General features: G+C 52.9%; 1 protein-coding gene across 2 annotated transcripts in view; it reads right to left on the bottom strand.

Moving 5' to 3' along the window:
• Positions 1-27,784, bottom strand: part of AHNAK (AHNAK nucleoprotein) — an 81,648-nt gene that overhangs the window by 51,265 nt on the left and 2,599 nt on the right. The window contains exons 2-5 of one of the 2 annotated variants that reach the window (XM_030833903.3): positions 21,671-21,774; positions 21,248-21,404; positions 20,641-20,828; positions 2,154-19,707 (exon numbers count right to left, since the gene is read on the bottom strand). In XM_030833903.3, coding sequence (XP_030689763.2) covers positions 2,992-19,707; positions 20,641-20,828; positions 21,248-21,404 — 17,061 coding nt within the window. In that variant the 5' untranslated portion in view covers positions 21,671-21,774 and the 3' untranslated portion in view covers positions 2,154-2,991. Of the gene's footprint in view, positions 1-2,153; positions 19,708-20,640; positions 20,829-21,247; positions 21,405-21,670; positions 21,775-27,784 lie in introns of those variants that run through there. The other variant, XM_070046107.1, reaches the window with a different exon arrangement.

Below are 27,784 nucleotides of genomic sequence, written 5' to 3'. Positions count from 1 at the left end.
CTGGTAGAAGCGTCACTTACACGTGTGTATTTCCAGTGTTCCAGTGTCCCACATCCATCACATCATTTGGTCTGTGGAGGTCAGCAGAGGAGGATTCTGAGACCAGGGGGGCAGGGACAGCATCTAACCACATGATGCTCTAAAAATACTTGCTGAATGAATGGATGCTGAGGGCCACACTAGTGTACATCACCCCTTCCTCAAGCTAAAAAAATTTTTTTTTAATTGCCATATTATTGGACAATCTGGGTAGTTCTGCCTGGGAGATCTTTCCAGCGTCCCAGTGGGCATCCCCCTGGCTGTGTACACAAGTGCACCGCACTGTCACCCACTTATCCCCCCTCCAGACGCCAGGACCACACATCTGCACACTCCGTCCCACTCCACACTCATCAGCTTCAGAACGGAGAACTGGGATTTGGGCCGTGGTTGAAAGCAGCACACTTGTGGGGTGCCCAGACCTGGTTAGGACGGGAGGCAGCTGCGTGCAGGCACGTGCGCCAGTGGGCGTGTGCACACTCTAGCTTTTCAGTGCGTGTGCAGGGGCTCACACCCACCTCCCTAGGACTCCATGCCCACCCTCATGCTCTCAATAAACAAACAAATGGCTGTGACATGAATGCTATACCCTTAAATGCGACACCCTTGCACAGCAGACAACCCAAACACCTGAACAGACAGACTCTGGGCCTGTGGATGCTACCCCTAGTTTATGGGTGAGGAAACTCTTGCCCAATTCACAAAATCAGCTTTTAAAAAGCCACGGGGGCTGGGGGAGGGATAAATTAGGAGTATGGGATTAACAGATACACACTACTATATATAAAATAGATAACCAACAAGGACCTACTGTATAGCACAGGGAACTATGTTCAATATTTTGTAATAACTTATAAGGGAAAAGAATCTGGAAAAGAATATATATATATTTATTTATTTATTTATATAAAACCGAATTACTTTGCTGTACTCCTGAAGCTAATATAACATTGTAAATCAACTATACTTCAATACATAAATAAAATTTTTAAAAAATATTTTAAAAAGCCACAGGGGATCAAGCACCTCCCTTGCTACCTATCTTTCCGAAAGCAAGAGCCACCCGTGAGCTCCAAAGCCCCCCAAGGACACAGGCTCTGCTGGCTGACGCGGGAGTGGATGAAGCTGGCAAGGGCCCGTCTGAAATCCAAGCGAGGGCAGGTGGATTTCACGCTGGGCAGGAGATCCCACTGCTCTGCGCTGAGACCCGCAGATAAGCTGGCTCTGGAGAGGGCAGGAGGGGGTTGGAGCTGGTATCTCCACTCCAGGGCTGATGGGAGAGGTACAGAGCTGCTTCCACTGGCAGAAAGGAAGCAGCTCTGGGGAATGGCAAGGGGGATGAGCTTGGTTCAATCATTTTGGCCTAAGAAGGCGCTGCCCTCTGCCCAGCAATGACCAACATCAGAAGCCAGTTTCTAGAAGGTCCCCCCACTCTGTATTGTCTACAGAGCTGTAAATCAGAAGGGGACTTTTGGACTTCCCTGCGGTCCAGTGGTTAAGACTCCGTGCTCCCAATGCAGGGGGCATGGGTTCGATCCCTGGTCGGGGAACTAAGATCCTGTGTGCCTCAAGGGAAGGCCAGAAAAAAGGGGGTGGGGGAGGGGACTTCTGTCAGAAGAGATTTTTCATAAAGTTTAGCGCTCACGTGGACTAGAAGGAAGCATAAGGACATGTGATTCGAGATCAGCACCCTTATTTCGAAGGGGAAACTGAGGCCCAGAAGGGCAGGTAACGAGGCCAGCCAGCAAACCTACAGCCAAGTTTGGAACAGCTGGCAGGCCTGTGGCCCACGGTCAGATCCCTTTCTGCCATTCCATAGGCCTTTTCTTCCATTCATGTCTGAACCATCTCTGAATCGTATACTCCTATCTGAGGATGCCGAGTTGGTGGGCAGGTCCCGGGGCTCGGGCTGCCAGCGTGCCCAGCCTCTCTTGATATCTCAGCAATGGTACAACCAGCCTCACCATGAGAATCGAGAAGCAAAGAACCCCTCCCATCACCCACTAATGCAACTAGCAATGCCACTGAGGGGACCCAGTCTGACCTGTCAGGGCTGGGTATGCAGCCTCCCTAGGCCTCATCCTCCCATTACAGAATATAAAAGGCACAGGACATCCGGGTTAATAAACAGCTTTATTTGCCCTTGACAGCATCCATTTTCTTACATTCTCAATTAATTTGCCATTAAAGTGCTGGAAATTTCCTTAATCACGATAACATTTGTTAAAAGAAATCAGAATTAATATCAGGAACGTGGCGATCACAAAGAAAACATTTCTCTTACAACACACAGAATGGAAGGCCCTCGTGTCGAGTCGGTGGGTTGGCTAATTTGCAAACAGACTCTAAATTCCCTCTCGTGGTGAGCCCCAAACGGGCTGGGACCGCCACCCCTGGGGAAGAAAAAGCAACGCTAAAGAGTTCTAGAAACACCCACACGCCCTGCCTGGCGGCTCCTCTCAGCCATCTTTGGATGTTTACTGTTTGAGTAGATCCGGACGGCAGGAGAAATGAAGGTCTGGCCCCCCTCTACTGCCTTCTCCACCCCCCACCCTGACTAACAGAAGCCCCAAAAGTCATTACAATGAAAAAGTGGGTTTCCATGACCCCAACGCTAACAATGTTCAGTAAAAATGAGGATAATAAACACAAAAGCTTGCTTAGTAAACAGGAGCTCTCAGCGTTCAATGCAAAAACAAAAACCTGAAATCTTAAGGCAAATACTGTTGACTTTGCACACGGGCTGGACGAAGAACTTAGAACTCTTTACCTATCTGTAAAGCTCCAGGAGGAGCCTATAGGTGCTTGTCTTTTCAGCGCTCGCCCCTGCCAGAGGCCAGGTGTTTGCGTTACTGCTGAGGCTGTCGGCGGGTTTCTCTTTGGAGTTTATATACAAACTCACCCAAGGCTGATGTATTTTTATACATATATGTACACACACACAGAGGCCTGCTACTCTTTCTTTGTGGAAACTGTCAGCTCCACCTCGGGAAGCTGGATGCCAACTTTAGTCCCACTGTCACTGCTAGAAGATGTCAGTTGGGACTTCTTAGAGGCCAAGGACACTCCACTCCCCTGTAACTTGCCTGCCTCATCATCACTCCCAGTCACCTCATAATGACCTTTGCTCTTTGACCCCAATCCACCAAAGGTACCAAATTTCAGCTTCCCATGTTTCCCTTTGACTTTCCCGCCTTCCAGCAACACTTCCCCACCTTCGAACTCCAAAGTTCCCGGAGGGGTAGAAGATGCAGAATGCTCCCTTTCTTCACTGAAGGAATTTGAGCGGTGCTGTGCCTTCTTGCTTTTGAATAAGGAGAATTTGCCTTTGGGTGAAGACGTTTCGACTTCTGCCTCTCCTTCCAGAGAGCCTAGGCTGGCCTTGGAGCTCTTCAGGTCACCTTTGGACCCTGGAATGGATGCTTCCGGTGAGCCGGTGACACCAGGTTTCCCTTTAGGTTTGGAAAAGTTGAACTTGGGCATTTTGACTTTGGACTTTTTAAGTTTTACATCAGACTCTTCCCACTCGGCCTCTCCGGCACCAGACTGGACAGTGGCCTCCGCTTTAGGGAAGTTAATATCCACCCCTACTTCTCTGCCAACCAGCTCACGGCCAGAGAAGGTGAACTTGGGGATCTTCATCTTGGGGAATGTTACTTTTCCAGATCCGCTTTCCAAGTGACCTTGAGGCCCAGACACGCTCAGCCCAGGACCCTGAAGTCCAATCTGGTCTCCTTTGACACCTCCTTCTATCTTTGGTCCTGAGAAATGAAGTCCTCCGGCAAACTTAGGTGCATCCAGGTTGACAGCAGAGGAGACCTGGGGTCCTTTCCACTCCCCGCCGGAACCTTTGACGCTCACATGCCCCTCACCCAGGCTGATATCTGGGGCACTGACACCCCCTGAAACATCCATGCCTCCTTTGATTTTCGGGCCTTTCAAGCTGACACCAAAATCTGACTCAGGAGATGCCACGTTAAAGGAAGGCCCTTTCATGCCAATGTCAGGAAGGGCCCCGTGGAAACCTATTCCTGAACCTTTCAGATCACCTTTGATTTCAGGACCAGAAATATGCCCGGCTGGGAGTTTCACATTCACACCTGGCAGCTCCACCTCACATCTGGATGACTTAAGTCCAGGCGTCTGGAGGTTTCCTTCTAGGTCTTGAACACTGATGCCCGGAAGACCTCCTCCAACCGTGGGGCCTTTCATGTCACCACTGGCCCCGAGGCTGCCTTTTGCTTTTGGTCCTTCCAAGTTCAAGTCCACATCTGGTGCTGAGATTTGAGGGCCAGAGATCTGAGGCCCTTTCAGGTTCGGGCCTCTGAGGTTCAAATCTATGCCGGGCCCCTTTAGTTCTCCAGCGACTTGTGGCCCCTTGACGCCGATGTCCAAGTCGGACCCTGGAGCGGAGATGCCAAACTGGGGCAGCTTCATCTTAGGAAGTTTGATACCACCTTCAGGTGCCTCCAAGCTTAGGTCAGGAGCACCTACTGATACTTCAGGACACTTGATGTCACCAGAGACAGCCAGGTCTCCCTGCAGGCTTGGTCCCTTCAGGGTCACATCTGGCGCACCGACATCAAGCATTGCTGTGGCATCAGTTCCAGGCACTTTCATACCATCACCTTCCACCTTCACCTTTCCACCGACACCTCTGAGGTCAAGCCCAGGAGCGTGCACCTTCATGCTGGGAACAGATACATCCAGGCCTCCCTTCAAACTTGGTCCTTTCGAGTTCAGGTCAAGGTCAGGTCCAGAGACTTTTGGCGCAGAGAGGTTCACTGAAGGCAAGTCTATTTTTGGCCCTTTCAGAGACACATCGGGCCCTTCAAGCTTAACATCTGGTGCGCTCAAGCCTCCTTCTAGAGAGGGCAGGTGGACCTCAGCTCCCGCACCCTCCATCTTCACACCAGGGACGCCGATCTTGGGCATCGAAAACTTGGGGAACTTAATTTTCGATTCTGGACCTTGCAGATCTACATCTGGTCCTTCCAGTCCCACACTGGGGACATCACCCTTTATCTTTGGTCCTTTCAAGTTAACATTCACATCAGGGATGGAGACTTGAGGGGCAGAAATGCTGAATGACGGTGCTTTGACTTTAGCATCTGGGCCTTCAATGTTGATGTCAGATGCATCCAAGTTTGCCTGCACCCTGGGGCCTTTCAAGTCGCCCTCTATTTTTGGCCCTGAGACATCCACACCTGGCACCTTGAACTTGGGAGCTTTCAGCTTGATGTCAGGACCTTCCACGTTAATCTCTGGTGAGGAAACATCCAGGTCAGGTGCCTGGATTTCACCCCCCATTTTGGGGCCAGGGAGGGAAGCTTCCGCTTTAAATTTAGGTGACTTAATGTCAAATTCGACATCTGGAAAGTACATTTTTCCAAACATAGGTTTCTTGGTCTTGGGAGATTTCGCGTCGACTTTCAGTGAGGCATCCGGCCCTGCAACGTTGACATCTGCATCAGGAGACTTGAGGCTGGCATCAATCTCACCCCCAGGAGCATTCACATCAAATCCTTGTTTTTTGGCCTTAATTTTAGGGCCACTCATGTGAATTTTAGGCATTTTAAACTTACTCTTCTTGCCCTTGCCACCAACACCAATTTCAGGAGCCTCAACATTCAGCTCTGCCTCAGGAACTGTCACATCGAGGGAAGGTGATTTGAAGTCAGCTTTGGGGCTTTTGGCCCCAAACCCAAACTTGGGCTTCTTAAATTTGGGAATTTTCACATCTGGCCCCTCAGTGTTAATATCTGGGCTCTCCACGTGTACATCTAAGCTTGGAGCTTCGAAATCAACTTTGGGTCCCTTGAGGTCCAGTTCACCGCCTTCTAATTTGGGACCAGAAACTCCAATTTTGGGTGCCTTGAGATGCAAATCAGTATCAGGCGCAGTTACTTTAGGGGCAGATATATCCAGTGAGGGCATCTTCAAATGTGGGCCACTGAGTTTGGCATCAGGGCCTTCAAGATCCAGACCTGGACCTTTAAGGTCTACTTTGGGGCCTTTGAGAGTCCCTTCAATCTTAGGGACAGACACATCGAAATCTCCTTTGCCTGTGGATCCTTTCAAATCCAGGTCGACATCAGGCGCGGAGATTTTGGGAGCTTTGATGTTCATCTCCGGCATCTTGAACTTGGGGCCTTTCAGTTTCGCATCTGGACCTTCAATATCCACATCTGGAACATCAACGTCCACCTTGGGTCCTGAAACGTCAATGTCAGCCTTAGGCAGGTTCACATCCACTTCGGGGCCCTCTCCTTTGAAGCCAGGCATGCTGAACTTGGGCATTTTCACCTTAGGCATCTTCAGGTGCCAGTCTGGGCCATGAACGTCCACATCTGGAACATCAATGTCCACTTTGGGGCCCTTGACATCAACTTCGGGGCCCTTGAGGTCACCTTCCATCTTAGGCAGAGAAACATCCACATCTCCCTTTACTTTGGGTCCTTTCAGGTTTAAGTCAATGCCAGGCATGGGGATCTTAGGGGCTTTGATGTTCACCTCTGGCATCTTGAACTTGGGGCCCTTCAGTTTCGCATCTGGACCTTCAATATCCACATCTGGAACATCAATGTCCACCTTGGGTCCTGAGACGTCAATGTCAGCCTTGGGCAGGGTCACATCCACTTCAGGGCCCTCTCCTTTGAAGCCAGGCACACCGATCCTGGGCGCCTTGAGATGCAGGTCAGGCATTTTAAACTTGGGGCCCTTCAGTTTCCCTTCTGGACCATTAATGTCAAAATCAGGAGTGTCTATGTCCAGCGTAGGGCCTTTAACATCTATTTTGGGGCCTTTCAGATCTCCTTCCAGTTTAGGGATGGAAGTGTCCAAATCTCCTTTTATCTTAGGTCCTTTCAAGTTCAAATCAATGTCACTCATGGAGATTTGTGGGGTTTTAAAATGGACATCAGGCATCTTAAATTTGGGTCCTTTGAGTTTCCCTTCAGGACCTTCAATGTCCACCTCTGGCCCTTTCAGATCACCTTCTACCTTAGGCAGTGAAAAGTCCACATCCCCCTTTACCTTTGGCCCTTTCAGACTTAAGTCAAAGTCAGGCATGGAGATCTTGGGGGCTTTAATGTTCATCTCTGGCATCTTAAATTTAGGCCCCTTCAGTTTTCCATCTGGACCTTCAATAGTGATATCAGGAGTGTCAGTGTCCAGTTTGGGGCTCTTGATGTCCACCTCAGGGGACTTGAGATCACCCTCAACTTTGGGCAGAGAGATATCAACATCACCCTTCATTTTGGGGCCCTTCAGGTTAAAGTCAAGGTCAGGCATGGAGATTTTAGGGGCTTTTATGTTCATCTCCGGCATCTTGAATTTAGGGCCCTTCAGTTTTGCATCTGGACCTTCAATATTTACATCTGGAACATCAACGTCCACCTTGGGTCCTGAGACGTCAATGTCAGCCTTAGGCAGGTTCACATCCACTTCGGGGCCCTCTCCTTTGAAACCAGGCATGCTGAACTTGGGCATTTTCACCTTAGGCATCTTCAGATGCCAGTCTGGGCCATGAACGTCCACATCTGGAACATCAATGTCCACTCTGGGGCCCTTGACGTCAACTTCGGGGCCCTTGAGGTCACCTTCCACCTTAGGCAGAGAAACATCCACATCTCCCTTTACTTTGGGTCCTTTCAGGTTTAAGTCAATGCCAGGCATGGGGATCTTAGGAGCTTTGATGTTCACCTCTGGCATCTTGAACTTGGGGCCCTTCAGTTTTGCATCTGGACCTTCTGTATTCACGTCTGGAACATCAATGTCAACCTTGGGTCCTGAGACATCAATGTCAGCTTTAGGCAGGTTCACATCCACTTCTGGGCCCTCTCCTTTGAAGCCAGGCATGCTGATCTTGGGCATTTTCACCTTAGGCATCTTCAGGTGCCAGTCTGGGCCTTGAACATCCACATCTGGGACATCAATGTCCACTTTGGGACCTTTGACGTCAACTTCAGGGCTCTTGAGGTCACCTTCAACTTTGGGCAGAGTAACACCCACATCACCCTTTACGTTGGGGCCCTCCAGATTCAGGTCAACGTTAGGCATGGAGATCTTGGGTGCCTTGAGGTGCAGGTCAGGCATTTTAAACTTGGGGCCCTTCAGTTTCCCTTCTGGACCATGAACATCAATGTCAGGAGTGTCTATGTCCACCTTGGGTGCTGAGACATCAATGTCGGCCTTGGGCAGGTTCACATCCACTTCAGGCCCCTCTCCCTTGAAGCCAGGCATGCTGATCTTGGGCATTTTTATCTTGGGCATCTTCAGGTGCCAGTCTGGGCCATGAACGTCCACATCTGGGGCATCAATGTCCACTTTGGGACCTCTGATGTCAACTTCAGGGGCCTTTAGGTCACCTTCCACCTTAGGCACAGAAACATCCACATCTCCCTTCACCTTAGGACCTTTCAGGTGCAAATCAAAGTCAGGCATGGAGATCTTGGGGGCTTTGATGTTCATCTCAGGCATCTTGAACTTGGGGCCCTTCAGTTTCACATCTGGACCTTCAATATCCATATCTGGAACATCAATGTCCACCTTGGGTCCTGAGACATCAACGTCAGCCTTGGGCAGGTTCACATCCACTTCTGGGCCCTCTCCTCTGAAGCCAGGCATGCTGAACTTGGGCATTTTCATCTTGGGCATCTTCGGGTGCCAGTCTGGGCCATGCATGTCCACATCTGGGACATCAATATCCACTTTGGGGCCTTTGAGGTCAACGTCAGGGGCCCTCAGGTCACCTTCCACCTTAGGCACAGAAACATCCACATCTCCTTTCACCTTAGGACCTTTCAGGTGCAAATCAAAGTCAGGCATGGAGATCTTGGGGGCTTTGATGTTCATCTCTGGCATCTTGAACTTAGGACCTTTCAACTTTCCCTCGGGTCCTTCAATGTTAACATCAGGGCCTTCAATGTCCACCTTGGGTCCTGACATGTCAATGTTGGTCTTGGGTAGGTTCACATCCACTTCTGGCCCCTCTCCTTTGAAGCCGGGCATGCTGATCTTGGGCATTTTTAGCTTGGGCATCTTCAGGTGCCAATCAGGGCCTTGAACATCCACATCTGGAGCATCAATATCCACTTTGGGACCTTTGATGTCGATCTCAGGGCCTTTCAGATCTCCTTCAGTCTTGGGAAGGGTAACATCTATATCACCCTTCACCTTGGGCCCCTTCAGGTTTAAGTCAATGTTAGGCATGGAGATCTTGGGCGCCTTCAGGTGCATCTCTGGCATCTTGAATTTGGGCCCCTTCAATTTCCCCTCTGGGCCTTCAATGTTAATATCAGGAGTTTCAATGTCCACTTTGGGGCCCTTGATGTCCACCTCAGGGGCCTTGAGGTCACCTTCCACTTTTGGCAAAGACACATCCACATCACCCTTTAGTTTGGGGCCCTTCAGGTTAAAGTCAAGGTCAGGCATGGACATTTTGGGAGCTTTGATATTCATCTCTGGCATTTTGAATTTGGGGCCCTTCAGTTTCGCATCTGGACCTTCAATATTCACATCTGGGGCATCAATGTCCACTTTGGGGCCAGAAATACCAATGTCAGCCTTGGGCAGGTTCACATCCACTTCGGGGCCCTCTCCTTTGAAGCCAGGCATGCTGAACTTGGGCATTTTCACCTTGGGCATCTTCAGGTGCCAGTCAGGGCCTTGAACATCCACATCTGGGACATCAACGTCCACTTTGGGCCCTCTGATGTCCACACCTGGCACGTTCATTTCACCTTCTATCTTGGGCACCGACACATCCACATCCCCTTTGACTTTGGGGCCTTTCAAGTGTAAGTCCACATCAGGCATGGAGACCTTGGGAGCTTTGATATTCATATCAGGCATCTTGAATTTGGGACCTTTTAAGCCTCCCTCTAGACCTTCCACATTGATTTCTGGGCCCTCAATGTCCACTCTGGGACCCTCTATGTTGATGTCTCCTTTTGGCAGATCCACAGCCATATCTGGCCCTTCTGCTTTTAAGCCGGGCACACTGAACTTGGGCATTTTCATCTTGGGCATTTTCAAATTCCAGTCTGGACCATGAACATCCACATCAGGTGCATCAAGATGAACTTCTGGTGCCTTAATGTCCACTTTGGGTCCTTTAAAATCACCTTCTAAATTAGGACCTGCAACATCTAAGTCTCCTTTGACTTTAGGACCTTTCAGGTTTAACTCCACATCAGGCATAGACACTTTAGGAGACGAAATACTCAAGAAAGGCATTTTGAACTTGGATCCTTTCACTTTTCCTTGGACCTCAATATCGGGAGCATTAAGGTCAACTTTTGGACCTGTTACATCAATATCTGGCTTTTTGACTTTGACATCTACCTCAGGTGTCTGAACTTTGGAGCCTGAAAAATTAAATTTGGGAAGCTTAAAACGAGATTTCTTTGACTTGCCTTCAACATTGAGCTTAGGACCAGAAATGTCCACTTCTGGGCCCTTTACATCTAACTTGGGAGCTTTAATGTCACCTTCCAATTTGGGTCCAGAAACATCAACATCTCCCTTAAGTTTTGAGCCTTTCAAATTCAGGTCAATTTCTGGCATGGAGATCTTGGGCATGTTTACATGCACATCAGGCATCTTCAGCTTTGGACCTTTTAATTTGCCTTCTGGGCCATGAATATCAATATCTGGTGCATCTACATCTATCTTCGGGCCTTTGATGTCAACAGAAGGCCCTTTCAAATCACCTTCTACATTTGGAAGTGAAATATCCACCTCTCCTTTCATTTTAGGGCCTTTAAGATCAAGGTCCAAATCTGGCATTGATATCTTAGGAGTTTTGATATTCATCTCTGGCATCTTGAACTTAGGACCCTTCAGTTTCGCATCTGGACCTTCAATATTCACATCTGGGGCATCAATGTCCACCTTGGGTCCTGAGACGTCTATGTCAGCCTTGGGCAGGTTCACATCCACTTCTGGCCCCTCTCCTCTGAAGCCAGGCATGCTGATCTTGGGCATTTTTATCTTGGGCATCTTCAGGTGCCAGTCTGGGCCATGAACGTCCACATCTGGAGCATCAATGTCCACTTTGGGGCCTTTCATGTCAACTTCAGGAACTTTAAGCTCACCTTCCACTTTTGGTAAGGACACATCCACATCACCCTTCACTTTGGGGCCCTTCAGATTAAAATCAATGTCAGGCATGGAGATCTTGGGGGCTTTGATGTTCATCTCTGGCATCTTGAATTTAGGACCTTTCAACTTTCCCTCTGGTCCTTCAATATTAACATCAGGGCCTTCGATGTCCACCTTGGGTCCTGACACATCAATGTCAGCTTTGGGCAGATTCACATCCACTTCTGGGCCTTCTCCTTTGAAGCCAGGCATGCTGAACTTGGGCATTTTCATCTTAGGCATCTTCATGTGCCAGTCTGGGCCTTGAACATCCACATCAGGGACATCAATGTCCACTTTGGGGCCTTTGACATCAACTTCGGGGCCCTTGAGGTCACCTTCCACTTTAGGCACAGAAACATCCACATCTCCTTTCACCTTAGGACCTTTCAGGTGCAAATCAAAGTCAGGCATGGAGATCTTGGGGGCTTTGATGTTCATCTCAGGCATCTTGAACTTAGGACCCTTCAACTTTCCTTCTGGCCCTTCAATGTTAACAACAGGGCCTTCAATGTCCACTTTGGGTCCTGACACATCAATGTCGGCCTTGGGCAGGTTCACATCCACTTCTGGGCCCTCTCCTCTGAAGCCAGGCATGCTGATCTTGGGCATTTTTATCTTGGGCATCTTCGGGTGCCAGTCTGGGCCATGCATGTCCACATCTGGGACATCAATATCCACTTTGGGGCCTTTGAGGTCAACGTCAGGGGCCCTCAGGTCACCTTCCACCTTAGGCACAGAAACATCCACATCTCCTTTCACCTTAGGACCTTTCAGGTGCAAATCAAAGTCAGGCATGGAGATCTTGGGGGCTTTGATGTTCATCTCTGGCATCTTGAACTTAGGACCTTTCAACTTTCCCTCTGGTCCTTCAATATTAACATCAGGGCCTTCAATGTCCACCTTGGGTCCTGACACATCAATGTCAGCCTTGTGCAGGTTCACATCCACTTCAGGGCCTTCTCCTTTGAAGCCAGGCATGCTGAACTTGGGCATTTTCATCTTGGGCATCTTCAGGTGCCAATCAGGGCCTTGAACATCCACATCTGGGACATCAACATCCACTCTGGGGCCTCTGATGTCCACATCTGGCACATTCATTTCACCTTCTGTCTTGGGCACAGACACATCCACATCCCCTTTGACTTTGGGGCCTTTCAAGTGTAAGTCTACATCAGGCATGGAGATCTTGGGGGCCTTGAAGTGCATCTCAGGCATCTTAAACTTGGGACCCTTAAGCTTTCCTTCTGGCCCCTCCAGGCTCACATCTGGGGTTTCAATGTCCACCTTGGGTCCTGAGACGTCTATGTCAGCTTTGGGCAGGTTCACATCCATTTCAGCGCCCTCGCCTCTGAAGCCAGGCATGCTGAATTTGGGCATTTTCATCTTGGGCATCTTCAGGTGCCAGTCGGGGCCTTGAACATCAACATCTGGGAGATCAACGTCCACTTTGGGGCCTTTAATGTCCACATCGGGCACTTTCATTTCACCTTCTATCTTGGGCACTGACACATCCACATCCCCTTTGACTTTGGGGCCTTTCAAGTTTAAGTCCACATCAGGCATGGAGATCTTGGGGCCCTTGAAGTGCATCTCAGGCATCTTAAACTTGGGACCCTTAAGCTTTCCTTCTGGCCCCTCAAGGCTCACATCTGGGGTTTCAATGTCCACCTTGGGTCCTGAGACGTCTATGTCAGCTTTGGGCAGGTTCACATCCATTTCAGCGCCCTCGCCTCTGAAGCCAGGCATGCTGAATTTGGGCATTTTCATCTTGGGCATCTTCAGGTGCCAGTCGGGGCCTTGAACATCAACATCTGGGAGATCAACGTCCACTTTGGGGCCTTTAATGTCCACATCGGGCACTTTCATTTCACCTTCTATCTTGGGCACAGACACATCCACATCCCCTTTGACTTTGGGGCCTTTCAAGTTTAAGTCCATATCAGGCATGGAGATCTTGGGGCCCTTGAAGTGCATCTCAGGCATCTTAAACTTGGGACCCTTAAGCTTTCCTTCCGGCCCCTCCAGGCTCACATCTGGGGTTTCAATGTCCACCTTGGGTCCTGAGACATCAATGTCTGCCTTGGGCAGGTTCACATCCACATCTGGGCCTTGGCCTTTGAAGCCAGGCATGCTGAATTTAGGCATTTTCATCTTGGGCATCTTCAGGTGCCAGTCTGGGCCCTGGACGTCCACATCTGGGACATCAACGTCCACTTTGGGCCCTCTGATGTCCACACCTGGCACGTTCATTTCACCTTCTATCTTGGGCACAGACACATCCACATCCCCTTTGACTTTGGGGCCTTTCAAGTGTAAGTCCACATCTGGCATGGAGATCTTGGGGGCCTTGAAGTGTATCTCAGGCATCTTAAACTTAGGTCCTTTCAACTTTGCATCAGGACATTCTTGATCAACATCAGGAACCTCCACATCCACATAGGGACCTTTCAAATCTCCCTCCCATTTTGGCACAGACACATCCACATCCCCTTTGACTTTGGGGCCTTTCAAGTGTAAGTCTACATCAGGCATGGAAATCTTGGGGGCTTTGAAGTGCATGTCTGGCATCTTAAACTTAGGGCCTTTCAACTTTGCATCAGGACTTTCCAGATCAACGTCAGGCACCTCCACATCCACACTAGGACCTTTGATATCAACTTGCGGACCTTTGAGATCACCTTCTAGTTCTGGCACAGAAGCATCCATCTCTCCTTTCAGTTTGGGTCCCTTCAAATTCAAGTCCACATCTGGCATGGATATCTTGGGAGCTTTGATATTCAACTTAGGCATCTTAAATTTAGAACCTTTTAATTTTCCTTCTGGTCCCTCAATATCCAAATCAGGAGTATCAATGTCCACTTTGGGGCCAGAAACATTAATGTCAGCCTTTGGTAGATTCACATCTACATCGGGGCCCTCTCCTTTGAAGCCAGGCATGCTGAACTTGGGCATTTTCACCTTGGGCATCTTCAGGTGCCAGTCGGGGCCTTGAACGTCCACATCTGGGACCTCAACGTCCACTTTGGGGCCTTTGATGTCCACATCTGGCACTTTCATTTCACCTTCTATCTTGGGCCCAGACACATCCACATCCCCCTTGACTTTGGGGCCTTTCAAGTTTAAGTCCACATCAGGCATGGAGATCTTGGGGGCTTTGAAGTGCATCTCAGGCATCTTAAACTTGGGACCCTTAAGCTTTCCTTCTGGACATTCAACATCTATATCACCAACATCCACATCCATTTTAGGGGATTTTATGTCAATTCCAGGACCTTTCAAGTTTCCTTCCACTTTGGGAAGAGAAACATCTACATCAGTTTTCAGTTTAGGGGCTTTCAGGTTAAGTCCAACATCAGGCATAGAGATTTTGTGTGTTTGTATATGCATGCTTGGCATCTTGAACTTGGAACCCTTTAGTTTCCCCTCTGGACCTTCAATATTCACATCTGGAACATCAATGTCCACCTTGGGTCCTGAGACATCAATGTCAGCCTTGGGTAGGTTCACATCTACATCGGGGCCCTCTCCTTTGAAGCCAGGCATGCTGATCTTGGGCATTTTTATCTTGGGCATCTTCAGGTGCCAGTCTGGACCATGAACTCCCACATCTGGTGCATTAATGTCTACTTTTGTACCTTCGGTGTCAATGTCAGGAGCTTTAATCTCTCCTTCTACTTTTGGAACCGTAACATCATAATCTCCTTTCATTTTATGGCCTTTCAAATGCAGACTAACATCAGGCATGGATATCTTCTGAGGCTTTATATTCATTTCTGGCAACTTAAATTTAGGACCTTTTAGTTTTGCATCTGGACCTTCAATATTCACATTTGGAACTTCAACATCCACCTTGGGTCCTGAGACATCAATGTCAGCCTTGTGCAGGTTCACATCCACTTCTGGGCCCTCTCCTTTGAAGCCAGGCATGCTGATCTTGGGCATTTTTATCTTGGGCATCTTCAGGTGCCAGTCTGGGCCATGAACATCCACGTCGGGGACGTCAATGTCCACTTTGGGACCTTTGATGTCAACCTCTGGCCCTTTCAGACCGCCTTCAACTTTGGGCAGAGAAACATCCACATCACCTTTCACCTTGGGGTTTTTGAGGTTTAAATCAATGTCTGGCATAGAGATCTTCGGAGGCTTGAAGTGCATCTCAGGCATCTTAAACTTAGGACCCTTGAGCTTCCCTTCTGCACCTTCAAGGCTCACATCTGGGGCTTCAATCTCAACTTTGGGTGCAGAGACATCAATGTCAGCTTTAGGCAGGTTCACATCCACTTCTGGGCCCTCTCCTTTGAAGCCAGGCATGCTGAACTTGGGCATTTTCATCTTGGGCATCTTCACATGCCAGTCAGGGCCTTGAACATCCACATCTGGAACATCAACATCCACTTTGGGGCCTTTGATGTCCGCATCTGGCACTTTCATTTCACCTTCTATCTTGGGCACAGACACACCCACATCCCCTTTGACTCTGGGGCCTTTCAAGTGTAAGTCCACATCAGGCATGGAGACTTTGGGGCCCTTGAATGGCATCTCAGGCATCTTAAACTTGGGACCCTTAAGCTTTCCTTCTGGCCCCTCAAGGTTCACATCTGGGGCTTCAATGTCCACCTTGGGTCCTGAGACGTCAATGTCAGCCTTGTGCAGGTTCACATCCACTTCAGGGCCTTCTCCTTTGAAGCCAGGCATGCTGAACTTGGGCATTTTCATCTTGGGCATCTTCAGGTGCCAGTCGGGGCCTTGAACGTCCACATCTGGAACATCAACATCCACTTTGGGGCCTTTGATGTCCACATCTGGCACATTCATTTCACCTTCTGTCTTGGGCACAGACACATCCACATCCCCTTTGACTTTGGGGCCTTTCAAGTGTAAGTCTACATCAGGCATGGAGATCTTGGGGGCCTTGAAGTGCATCTCAGGCATCTTAAACTTGGGACCCTTAAGCTTTCCTTCTGGCCCCTCAAGGCTGACATCTGGGGCTTCAATGTCCACCTTGGGTCCTGAGACATCAATGTCAGCCTTGGGCAGGTTCACATCCACTTCAGAGCCCTCTCCTTTGAAGCCAGGCATGTTGAACTTGGGCATTTTCATCTTGGGCATCTTCAGGTGCCAATCAGGGACTTGAACATCCACATCTGGGACATCAACATCCACTCTGGGGCCTTTGATGTCCACATCTGGCACTTTCATTTCACCTTCTATCTTGGGCACAGACACATCCACATCCCCTTTGACTTTGGGGCCTTTCAAGTTTAAGTCCACATCAGGCATGGAGATCTTGGGGCCCTTGAAGTGCATCTCAGGCATCTTAAACTTGGGACCCTTAAGCTTTCCTTCTGGCCCCTCCAGGCTCACATCTGGGGCTTCAATGTCCACCTTGGGTCCTGAGACCTCAATGTCAGCCTTGGGCTGTTTCATGTCCACATCTGGGCCCTCGCCTTTGAAGCCTGGCATGCTGAATTTAGGCATTTTCATCTTGGGCATCTTCAGACTCCAGTCTGCATCCTGAACTTCCACATCTGGTGCTTTAACATCTACTTTGGGACCTTTGATGTCCCCATGTGGAGCTTTCATCTCACCTTCTATTTTTGGTGCAGACATATCTAGATTCCCTTTCATTTTGGGTCCTTTAAAATCCATGTCAACATCTGGCAGGGTCATCTTGGGAGCTCTGAAGTGCATCTCAGGCATCTTAAACTTAGGGCCTTTCAACTTCCCTTCTGGTCCTTCAAGGCTCAGATCTGGAGCACTAATATCTACCTTGTGTGCAGAAATGTCAACATCAGCCTTGGGCAGGTTCACATCCAATTCTGGGCCCTCTCCTTTAAGGCTGGGCCTGGTGAATCTGGGCATTTTCATCTTTGGCATCTTTAGGTTCCAATCAGGACTGTGAACTCCAACATCTGGGGCACTGACGTCTACCTTTGGCCCCTTCAGGTCCCCTTCCAGTTTTGGCACTGTAACATCATATTCCCCTTTTACCTTGGGACCTTTCATATGCAAATCTACATCAGGCATGGAGATCTTGGGGGCCTTGATATTCACGTCAGGCATCTTAAACTTGGGACCCTTCAGCTTTCCTTCAGGTCCTTCAATATTCACATCTGGAAGTTCAACATCCACCTTGGGTCCAGCGATGTCAATGTCAGTCTTGGGCAGGTTCACATCCACTTCTGGGACCTCTGCTTTGAGGCCGGGCATGCTGAACTTGGGCATTTTCATTTTGGGCATCTTCAGGTGCCAGTCTGGGCCTTGAATGTCCACATCTGGAGCATCAATGTCCAGTTTGGCACTTTTAAGTTCAACATCAGGAACTTTAATCTCACCTTCCACCTTCGGCACTGTGACATCATATTCTCCTTTTACACTAGGGCCTTTCAAATGTAAGTCCACGTCTGGTATGGAGATCTTCGGGGCTTTGATATTCATCTCAGGCATCTTAAACTTGGGTCCTTTCAATTTCCCCTCTGGTCCCTCAATACTCACATCTGGAGCACAGACATCTACCTTGGGCCCAGAAATGTCCACATCAGGCTCAGGCAGGTTTACATTCACTTCGGGGCCCTCTGCTTTGAACCCTGGCACAGTGAATTTGGGCATTTTCATCTTGGGCATCTTCAGGTGCCAGTCTGGGCCATGAACGTCCACATTAGGGGCATCAATGTCCACTTTGGGGCCTCTCATCTCTCCTTCAAGTTTTGTTGCTGTTACATCATACTGTCCTTTTACCTTTGGGCCTTTCACATGCAAATCCACATCAGGCATGGTGATCTTTGGTGTCTTGACACTCACTTCAGGCAGCTGAACATCAGGACCTTTAAGGTTGCCCACCAGGCCCCCTATGTTGACCTTTGGGGTTTCCACACTGACCTTGGGCCCTGAAATACTGACATCACCTTTGGGGAGATTCACATCTACATCTGGCCCTTCCCCTTTAACTCCTGGAGTGCTGAACTTGGGCATTTTCATCTTGGGCATTTTCAGGTTCCAGTCCGGACCATGAATGTCCACATCTGGGGCACTGACATCCACTTTGGGGCCTCTGACATCAACTTCAGGGACACTGACTTTCCCCTCTACTTTTGGAAGCGTGACATCCACACCCCCTTTCACCTTTGGTGCGGCAACATTTAAGTCTACGTCTGCCATAGAGATCTTGCAGGTTCCTTCTTTCCCAGAAGGACCACTAAACTTGGGGCCAGTCATGGTCCCCTCTAGGCTGGGTGTCTCTATGTCCACTTTGGCGCCTTTAACTGCCACTTGAGGGCCTTTAACATCACCTTGAAGCCCAGGAGCAGAAACCTTAATGTCTCCTTTCAGTTTAGGGGACCTGAGGCTCAGATCCACATCCTGCATGGAGATATTAGGTGTCTGAACAATCACTTCAGGAGTCTTGATTTTAGGACCTTTCACCTTCCCTTCCAGTCCCCCAGAAGCAACCTCAGGTAGGCCAACATCCCCAGAGACCCCAGGAAGTGTCACATCAATGCCAGCTCCCTCTCCCTTAGAACCTGATACAGAGAATTTGGGGGCCTTCACCTTGGGCATATTCAGTTTGCCCCCTGGCCCGTGAATATCAATGTTAGGAGTTTGAACTTCCACCCTGGAGCCAGCGATGCTGCCCTCGATTTTGGGCACAGAGATGTCCACCCTTGAACTCCCCTGTGGCTTGGTACCTTTCAGGCCCAGGTCACCCTCAAGGGATGGCCCAGTGATCTGGGGGCCCTTCAGCTTCCCCTCAAGCCCCTTAATACTGGCAGAGGGACCACTGACTTCTAGCTGAGGGGTCTGGATGTTCCCGCCAATGGTCAAGCCCGGCTTGCCACCCTTGTGCCCCACAGAGAATTCAGGGGCAGAAACACTCAACCCTGCCTCTGGGGCCTGACCCTCAAGCCCTGTTGAGACACCAAATTTGGGGAGCTTCATGGAGGGAAATTTAATTTTCCCATCATTGCCACTCTCAAGAGCTGGGCCCTGCCACTCTGCTGCCCCACCCCCAAGAGAAGACAGAACGTCCACCCCTGGGACTTGGACCCCTCCTTTGCTACCTAAGTCCAAGCCCTTTGCACTGACACTGACACCCGGGCTTCCCACCTTTATCCCAGGCCCGGTGACCTGGACCTTCGAGTGGCCAGCACCTTGGAGCTCTGGTCCTGAAGTGGAAATGGACCCTGCTTGGATGTCCACAGTGGAGCCTGTGGTGGGCGACAGTGCCCCCGAGCCCGAGGGCAGTCTGATCACTGTCTTCCCAGGCTGGGTGTCCACATCCACGGTGGAGATTTCAGTCAGTTCGTGCCGTGGAATCTTGATCTTGAACTCAGGGCTGCTGATGTCGATGTCCTTGGCTCCTTCGCGGCTTGTCACGTCCACAGTGTAGGCTGTGACCCTCCTAGTCACCGTGATGGTGCGGCTCTGGGTCTCCCCAGGCTCCCCTTCCACTCCATCCTCCGGCTTCAGCCGAGGCTTGATCTTCGTGGTGTAGATGCGCTGGTACTCCTCGTCATCCCCGCTCTGCAGAAACACATGCCCCCCACAGGTTGCAGCAGCGTCTGCGTGAGTGACAGCCGCCTGGCCGCAGCCCAGCCCACAGCATGGTTGCCTGTTTCCCAAAGAAGCCGGGACCGTAAGGGAGGCCCACGGAGCCTCCTGGGACACAGCACAGGGGACTGAAGAGAGGGGCTGACGGCCACACCACAGGAGGAGAACAGAAATTACTTGGGGAATCTCTGGTAAGCAAAAGCCATGGGGAGTGGGGACAGGTAGACTCCCAGACAGTGGAGTCTGGGAGAAGGATTTACAATCAATTCTGGATTCGAATCGGCCCAGCAGGTCTCAGGGACACCTCCCGGTGACTAGCTCCGTGTTGACTGGACCTTCAGCTCTCACCTCTCGCCTCTCACCTGCCTGGCTTGTTTGTTTAATCTGCAGGGGAATCCTCCCAGGGACCCTTCGGAAAGCATTTGTTGAGCCTGGTTGTGCCAGGGTTAACATTTCCACTTTGAGGACTCATTATTTGTTAAATAAACAAGCCATCAGAAGCAGCAGAGAACTGTCCCTCAGGCACTCTGCTGCCCAGCCTCTGACTCACAGATGAGTCCAGGCCTCTGGAAGTAGAAAAATGATGTCTGTGAGGCAGAACTGGGCACCTGTGAAATCATTTCAAAGATGCCTGCAAAGCAGCCAACTTCCTCCTGGCACCGAGGAATAGACCAACGAGTGGGTCCCCAGGCGGGGACCCTCGGAAGAGACTGACAGAAGACTTTTAGCGGCAGCCACACGTGAAAAGGAGAAACAGGCTGGCTCTACAGAGAGCAGAGGGTGAGAGCAGGAGAGAAGCCAGGAAGGACAAGCTGCCCAGCGGGCGGACAGAGGCTCAGGAAGGGGCACCAGCCCGTCGGCGTGGTCGGGGGAGCTAAGGGCACGGCCAGCCGGCCAGGCACTCACCAGAACCACGTCAGGGCTGTGGGAGCTGAAGACATCGTAGGTCCGGGTCTGGCCGGGCTCAGGGGAACGGTCCCCCTTGCGATGCAGCTTCAGGCCCACGGCGTGGTGCCCCATGGTGCTCAGCAGCTGGGCCACCTCTCCGGACTGCAGGTTGTCAAAGTAGATGGTAGCACCCACGATCTGGTCCCCTGAGCAGGGAGGAGCGGGAAGCGGGTAAGACCACCCAGGGTCTCGGGGACACAACACACAACCACTCTGTGCCGGGCCCTCAGACTGACGTGCAGGTGTGGTAACACCCATTGTAGAGATGAGGAAACTGAGGCAGAGAGGCCATCTAATTTGCCCAAAGTGGCAGAGCTCATGGGTGGTGGAGTCGGAACAGAGGACGGCGCGTCCACCAGTCCTCAGGACCACCTCCCGCGAGGACTGTGAGGGAACCGAGGATAGAGAGCGGGCAGGGGAGGGCAGGGCTTAGGTACCGGCCATCCCGATGCCACTGGGACCCAGCCCTCCACAACCACCCACCCACTTGTGCTGCCCCTGCCTTTCCCTCCAGCACCCTCCCCCTCCCTGCCCCAGCAGCAGCCCGCACCCCGAGGTAACTCACCCTCCTTGACCACCCCAGTGCGGGCCGCAGGGGAGTTCTGCATCACCTCCTGCACAAAGACGCCATCGTCCCTCTGGGTGATGGTCAGCCCGTGGGAGCCGCTGCCCTGCCAGTTGGGCAGCAGCAGCTCCCGGGTCGTCTCTTCCTCCTTCTCCATCTGGATGAGGTAAGGAAACGGGGCAGTGGGGGCATGAGGGGATGGGGAAGCCAGGGATCCCCCTGGGCGTGGGGCACTGTCTCCGAGGTGCCTGCCTCCACTGTGGGCGGGCTCCCAAGGTGGACGGTGGACACAGCCGCAGCGGAGGCAACCGGCCCCTCGTCCTGTCCCCCCCGGCCCTGCCTCCCGATAGCACGTGCCTCCCGGGTCTCTGCCCTCCCCATCCTCTCACCTCCACCGCCCTCGTCACCCTCCCTCCTACTGACCTTGGCAGGACTTGGTTCAGGAGCGGATGCCTTGCCAGAAGCCCGCCCCTCCTTCCTCTCCTCTTCTCGGAGTGTCTCTCTCTTGGGAACCTCGGTCACACAGCCTAGGGAGAAGGTCACGTTCGGGCTCACACTCAGCACTTGGCTTGTCGAAACCCCGACCAGCTGCTGTGCAAGAGACGGCCGGTTGTTTGGCCCACCCCCCCGGGCCAAACCGAATCCCCAACCCCGCTACTGTCATCAGCTCCATTCACACAAGACTCTGCAGCCTGGGATCACAGGAAGGGGGTTTGGAAGAGGCCAGACTCAGATTCAAATCCTGGCTCTGCATCTTCCCGGCTGTGTGACCCGGGCCAAGTCACTTAACTTCTCTGAACTTCCATTTCCTCATCTGAGAAAATGGAGACGATAACGAATTCCCATGAGGACTGAAGGAGCAAGAGAAAGCATGTGAGAAAAGCTCTGGCCCATCGGAGCCTCCCAACAACCCCATTCTCATTAGGTCCCTTGTAACAGCTTCAGCCCCCATAGTGCAGGTGGGGAAACCGAGATTCGGAGAGGCCAGCCGGCCGGGGGTGCACCGTGAGAGAGCAGCTACGATCGGGCTCTGAGCCTGTAACTCTTCCTCCGATGCCATATCAGGCCTGCAGCTCTAACCTGTGCGAGACCCCTCCTCAGACTCTCCGGCACTGGGGGCCACTGGCAACCTGCAAGCAGGGCTGGCTGGTGGTGCCCTCCCTCCGCCAGTGGCCGACAGTGAGTGACTCCGGGTCACCCTAACCCCAGCCTCAGAACCAGGGGGACGCTCGCCAGCTGGGAGCTCCAGGAGCCCTGCCACAGGCAGAGGCCAAACAATGGAAGCCCCAGGCCCCCCAGCACCGGCCCAAGCCCAAGAGGCTGCGGTCCAGCTGTGCTGCCTCAAGGACGTGGTGAGTCAGGGCCCATCTGGCTACACCTGCTGGGCCCTGAAACCAGGCCCCCATAGGTGCGGGCACTGAGGGAGCAAAGACACCCTCCAGCCACGGGATGAACTGTCGGCTGCAGAGGCGCCGGGGAAGACACCAGGCAGGCCTCCAGCCTCCAGACACCCAGAAGTACGCCTGTGAAACCGTGCGGGGGGTGCTATAAATCGTGGAGAACCTCGCCCAAAGCTCCTCCCTAAATCTGCTGACACCCAGAAATTAGCCAACCAATCAATAAATACATGCATACTGATCGTCTCCTGTAATGTCCAACATTGTATAGGACACTGCCGAGAAGTCTAGCAAGGGACAGACACAGCTCAGCCCAGCACTGAACTCTACACTGCATCAGGCTATCACCTAACTTCACTCATGCGTCCTCCAAACGTTTACTGAATGCACTCCACGTGCCAGCTATGGAGAGTTAAAAGACTTAGCTTCTGTCCCGGATATAAGTTATGAGCAAGGTGCTCTGGGCATGACCAATTTCGCCTCTGAATGTTCCGGAAGGCTTGGGAGCCTTCTGGGGGAATGAAATCTAAATGGAGTCTTGAAGGTGCTGAGTTTGCCTCTGAGGACGGGATTCATGGAAATTCATAGGCACTGAGGACTTCCAGTGTCAGGCAGATCACAACACCGGAGAAAACAGCCACAGACACCCGGTTCGCCAACCACCTGCACTCGCTCACGTGGTAGTTACGTCAGCACAGGTGCCGGCTAGGAGGCCAGCGGCAGCCAGTTGGCACAGGTGTGAGCTGAGGAACTCACCTCCTTCCTTCCTACCGGAAGTCCCGCTGACCCTACCCATAGTGAAACAGCAAGCTGGAGCTTAAATGGTGCCTTCCCCCGGCATCCAGCACTGAGAAGCCAGCCCTGCAGACGAGGAGTCAGGCAGGGCAGGGAAGGAAAGGGCTTCCACCCGAGGGCTTCTCAGATCCCCGAAGCCACCGCCTGCACTGGCACGCCCCTCTTCCTCCTTGAGCAGGGCCCCTTTTTTCAGCCCAGCATCTGGTGCTGAGCCAGCAGGCGGCGATGGGGCAGCAAGCCAGACAGCTCACCCTCGCCCACGTCTCAGCCCCACCTTCCCTCCTTCCCCAGTGAGTCACTGCGGCCGCAGTAGCTCCAGACACGCCAAGGGTCACACCTAAAACCCGATCGACCAAGTGCTTCACGGGCCAGACCCCCGGGGGCCAGAGGGGCTGGGGCCCGGTGAGAGGCAGGGGCTTCCCTGCCAGCTGCTCGGCACAGAGCCCCAGGCCCGGAGTCCAGGGAAGCACAGCTGGGAGGCTCAGGAGGGATGTACCACGTGCCTCAACCCCTGGGGCTAGCGAGGAGGCCATCCTGAGCAGAGAAAGGGCCACAGTCCGTGAGAAGAGGAGGCGCTGGACCCAAGGCTGCAGGTTGGCCCTGGCAGGGCACCCGCTGGCTTCCCGGCCAGGCAGGGCTGCCAACCACCACGCCTGCTCTGGCTCAGGCCTCACCTCCTGGCACAGCCAGGAAAGACTCCCCTCCTCGTTCATCTGACCTGGCCGGGCACGGGGGTGCTGATAGGAGATTCGAGGCCACGGTGGCAAGGGCCTATTTTCTGCACTTGGGTCCCAGCCCTCCATCTCGCCCACCCCTGGGGCCTGTACCGAGCCCAGATGGGCCTTCCTTCTCCTCCCGCACAAGTCAGGTGAAGCCAGCTACCCGGGGGGCTGGGGCTCCACCTTGCTGCTGCCCAAAGCAGGGTCTCTGGAGCTTTGGGGAATTCCACACATTCAGTCAAGTGGCATAAGCCCTCGGAGTGGAAGAAACCTTAGGCCACATGTGGCTATTTAAATATAAGTTAATTTAACTTAAACATTTAGTCCATTGGTTATAGTAGCCGCACTTCAAGAGCTCAACAGCCACGCAGGGCGACCATGCTAGAAGCGCAAGTACAGAACATTTCTACCGCTGCAAAGTCCTGTGGGACAGCACCACCTGCTATTTACAGACGGGGATAGTGAGGTCCAGAGCCCTGAGAATGGCGGAGTGTTGGGGCCCTAGAACCCAGGACTGCTAGCTCCCTGCCCGCAGTCCACCCGACACTGGCTCACAGTAACCTTCGTGATGGGATGGGCTGGACTGGAGACCCTCTAAGACACAGGGCTGCCTGGAGGGCAAAAAAGGAGTGATTTGGTGAGGCCACTCCAGCTTCAAGGTAGAGAGGATACGCAACTGAGGCTGCAGGGACAGAGTGTAATTCAGGCCAGAAGCGGCTAGAGAAGAGCGAAGCTGCCCTGACAGTTCAAAACCACAAAGGAGGATGTGCAGAGCAGCAGGGCTCTGCCCATGCCACCTCTGCAGACTGGGGGCAACACCCAGGCAAATCCGGGACAAGGCCCAGGAGACAGACTCTTTGCCCCAGGAAGATGGTCTCCGCCAGGTGTTACCTCCAGAGGAACATGTTCTCCCACTGCTCCCAGGAAACAGAGCCCCTTCTGCCCAAGATCCAGTATGAAAACAGCCAGGGAGGGGACCCAGCCTAACGGCTGCAGCAGCCAAAGACAACCTCGCAGCCAGCGTCAGCGTCAAGATGACAGGAACTGATACACACACACACACCCGAGAGTCAGGCCCACGGGCCTCAAGGCCTCCACGCACCAACCCCGGAGTCAAGATACACAGCAGAGGGACAGAAGTTTGTCCATATGCCCAGCACAGGCGGGACACAGGAGGTGACACTCCAAGGCAGAAGGGAGCACACCCACCCACGGTGGGGAGGACGCTGACAGCAATGAAACTTCCACCCAGCACACGAGCAAACCGGGCCACCGTCCACACAGGCCAGGGGGGAGCAAGCTCGGAGCCCAAGCTCACAACAATGAGGTGGCTCACACCAGAGCCACAGACTCCCACCAGCGGGAAAGCTGCGAACACTTATAACCAGGACCAGGGGCTGAGACATTCGGAGAAAAGAGAGACACGCCCGGAGAGGCCGTCTACGCTCACGAACACTCCCCGGGCAGTCACAAGGACGAGAAAGCTCCGCATTAAAAGAAAACGCCACCGCCACCCCCGCCCCGGCCCCGGCCCCGCCCCCGGCCCCGCCCCAGGGGGAGAGAAAGAGAACTTTGCAGAGCTCCTATGGTGCCCCAGGACACCAAGGGGTCCCCTTCCTTCCCCAAACAACCCTATGTGATTAAGAATTAATATCCTGATTGTAGAGTGCAGAAGTAGGCCCCAAGGTAAAATGACTTGCCCGAGTGTGAGACAGAGCTGGAATACAAGCCCGGGGTGCTCTGACTCCAAGGCCCCTCTACCCACGGACAGCGACAAAGGCACAAATAAACACACAAGAGAGGATGAGAAACCACAGAGAAAGATGCACAAGGGAGACACACGGGAGGGAGAGACCGAGAGACCTATACTGGAGGGGGGCAGAGTGAGAGCTGGAGAGGCACGTCCACAGGAAGGCGGAGAGGCCTCCACGCTCATCCAGAGGGAGCAGACGTGGTGGGAGGAGGATGTCTCGGAGGGACAGAAACACACAGAAAGAGAGGGGCTGAGATTCGGGTAGGGGCGCGGGTAGAGACCCCAGGAAGCAGTGATGCCCGTCAAGGTGCACCAGCACACGGGGAAGGGGGAGTGGCCATCAGCTTCTTGCCCACACACCAGCCTTGTCCTGGCCCAGCTTGGGGACAGCTAGCACGGGGGGGGTCCTCCTGACTGGGGCAAGGGGTGAAGAAGAGCTCGCTGTCTCACTGGGTCTCGCCCCGGGGGTAGATTACAGTTTGGGAGCTGCCCGCGGACAAGACCAAGGCGGATCTCTCCGCCCAGAGGTCGGGTCACGCTAGTGCAGGGGCTCGGGGCCAGGCCACTCGGCTCAGCTGCCAAAGAGCCACCCCCCCCCAGCCCGGCCAGGACGCAAAACCAGGCGCTTCCCCTTCCCTAGAACCTCCGCTCCAGCCCCCGGGGACCGGGCAGGATGCCCCTCCCTGACCGGCCCTGTGCAGCGCCTCGCTCAGCCTGGATCGGCGCAGCCTCACTCCCACGGCTGTGCTCACCCTCCCTGGGGCCTCTGGACACAAACTCCAGGGCCTGGAACCTGTCCAGGATGGAGAAACTTACTTGAGCCCTTACCTACAGCCCCTGAAGCCCCCATGAAACCTCCACCACTGGGACAGAGTCCCACTGTTGTCCCCTGCCCTATAAACCCCAGACGCAAGCAGAGGTGACACATCCAGGACCAGTGAGCACAGCCAGAGACACCCTCTCACAGGTAATAACACATATCTCTCTGCTGTGACACAGCGGTCACAGGGACTCAAGGCCACAGTGAAACAGGGACCCCGGACCCAAGACCTCCAGTACAACAGCCCAGCGGGCCCCCAGATGTGGACTGAGGCCAGCCGGGAGGAAGAGGGGCCCAATCAAAACACACGTTCCTGCTGAGCCCGCTGTGCCCCCTCCCCCCAGCGTGGTCCTCACCACTCCTCGGGCTCGCCCAGGCCTGGAGGAAACCGCTTGTTCTCAGGAAGGCCTGGGAGCCCAGCGGGATGGTCGCAGCCCAGGGAAATGGCAGCTCCCTAGGAGCCTGGATAAAGCCCATGGGGGTCAGAGGGAGAACAGAAGGCCCCAGACACCCACCAGCTGAAACGTCCCATTCTCACCGCTCTCCAGGGGCCACCTCGTTTCCTCGTGTGCACACGTACCTGATCAGCCCAGCTCCAGGGAGAGAAGCTTGGGGCTTCCAGGTGTGGTGGGGAGGACAGAGCCGGCATGGGAGAGTTCCCAGCAGGAGTCAGACTAGCTCTCCCAGTCTGCCTCTCTGTCCGTCCCCCAGTGGTTCCCAGGTTCTGAGGAAGGTGACAGCCACACCCCAGAGCCCCACACACTCCTCCACTCCCACAGCTTTGCCCCAACCCCTCAAACAAGCTCCTCAGGCTCTGGGTGGCGTGCCCTGCCAGGGCCAGCCAGCCAATTCCAAGTGAGCCTAAGAATCCAGCCCAGCAGTGCCCGGGCACCTCCACCCACGGCCTTCCTGGGACTAGGGTGACCCTGGGGACCCCCGGCCCATACCCTGCCGTTGGCTGATCCTGGCTTTCTCCTTCCACAAGTCCCCCATGGTTTACTCTATTGGGTCCCACTTTGAGCCCTGGACCTGTAGACGCATGCCCTTCAACCA

Source organism: Globicephala melas, chromosome 8 (assembly GCF_963455315.2).
Source record: "Globicephala melas chromosome 8, mGloMel1.2, whole genome shotgun sequence".
NCBI lineage: Eukaryota > Metazoa > Chordata > Mammalia > Artiodactyla > Delphinidae > Globicephala > Globicephala melas.
The sequence above is the reverse complement of the archived record's forward strand: the minus strand, read 5'-3'. Positions and strand labels throughout refer to the sequence as shown.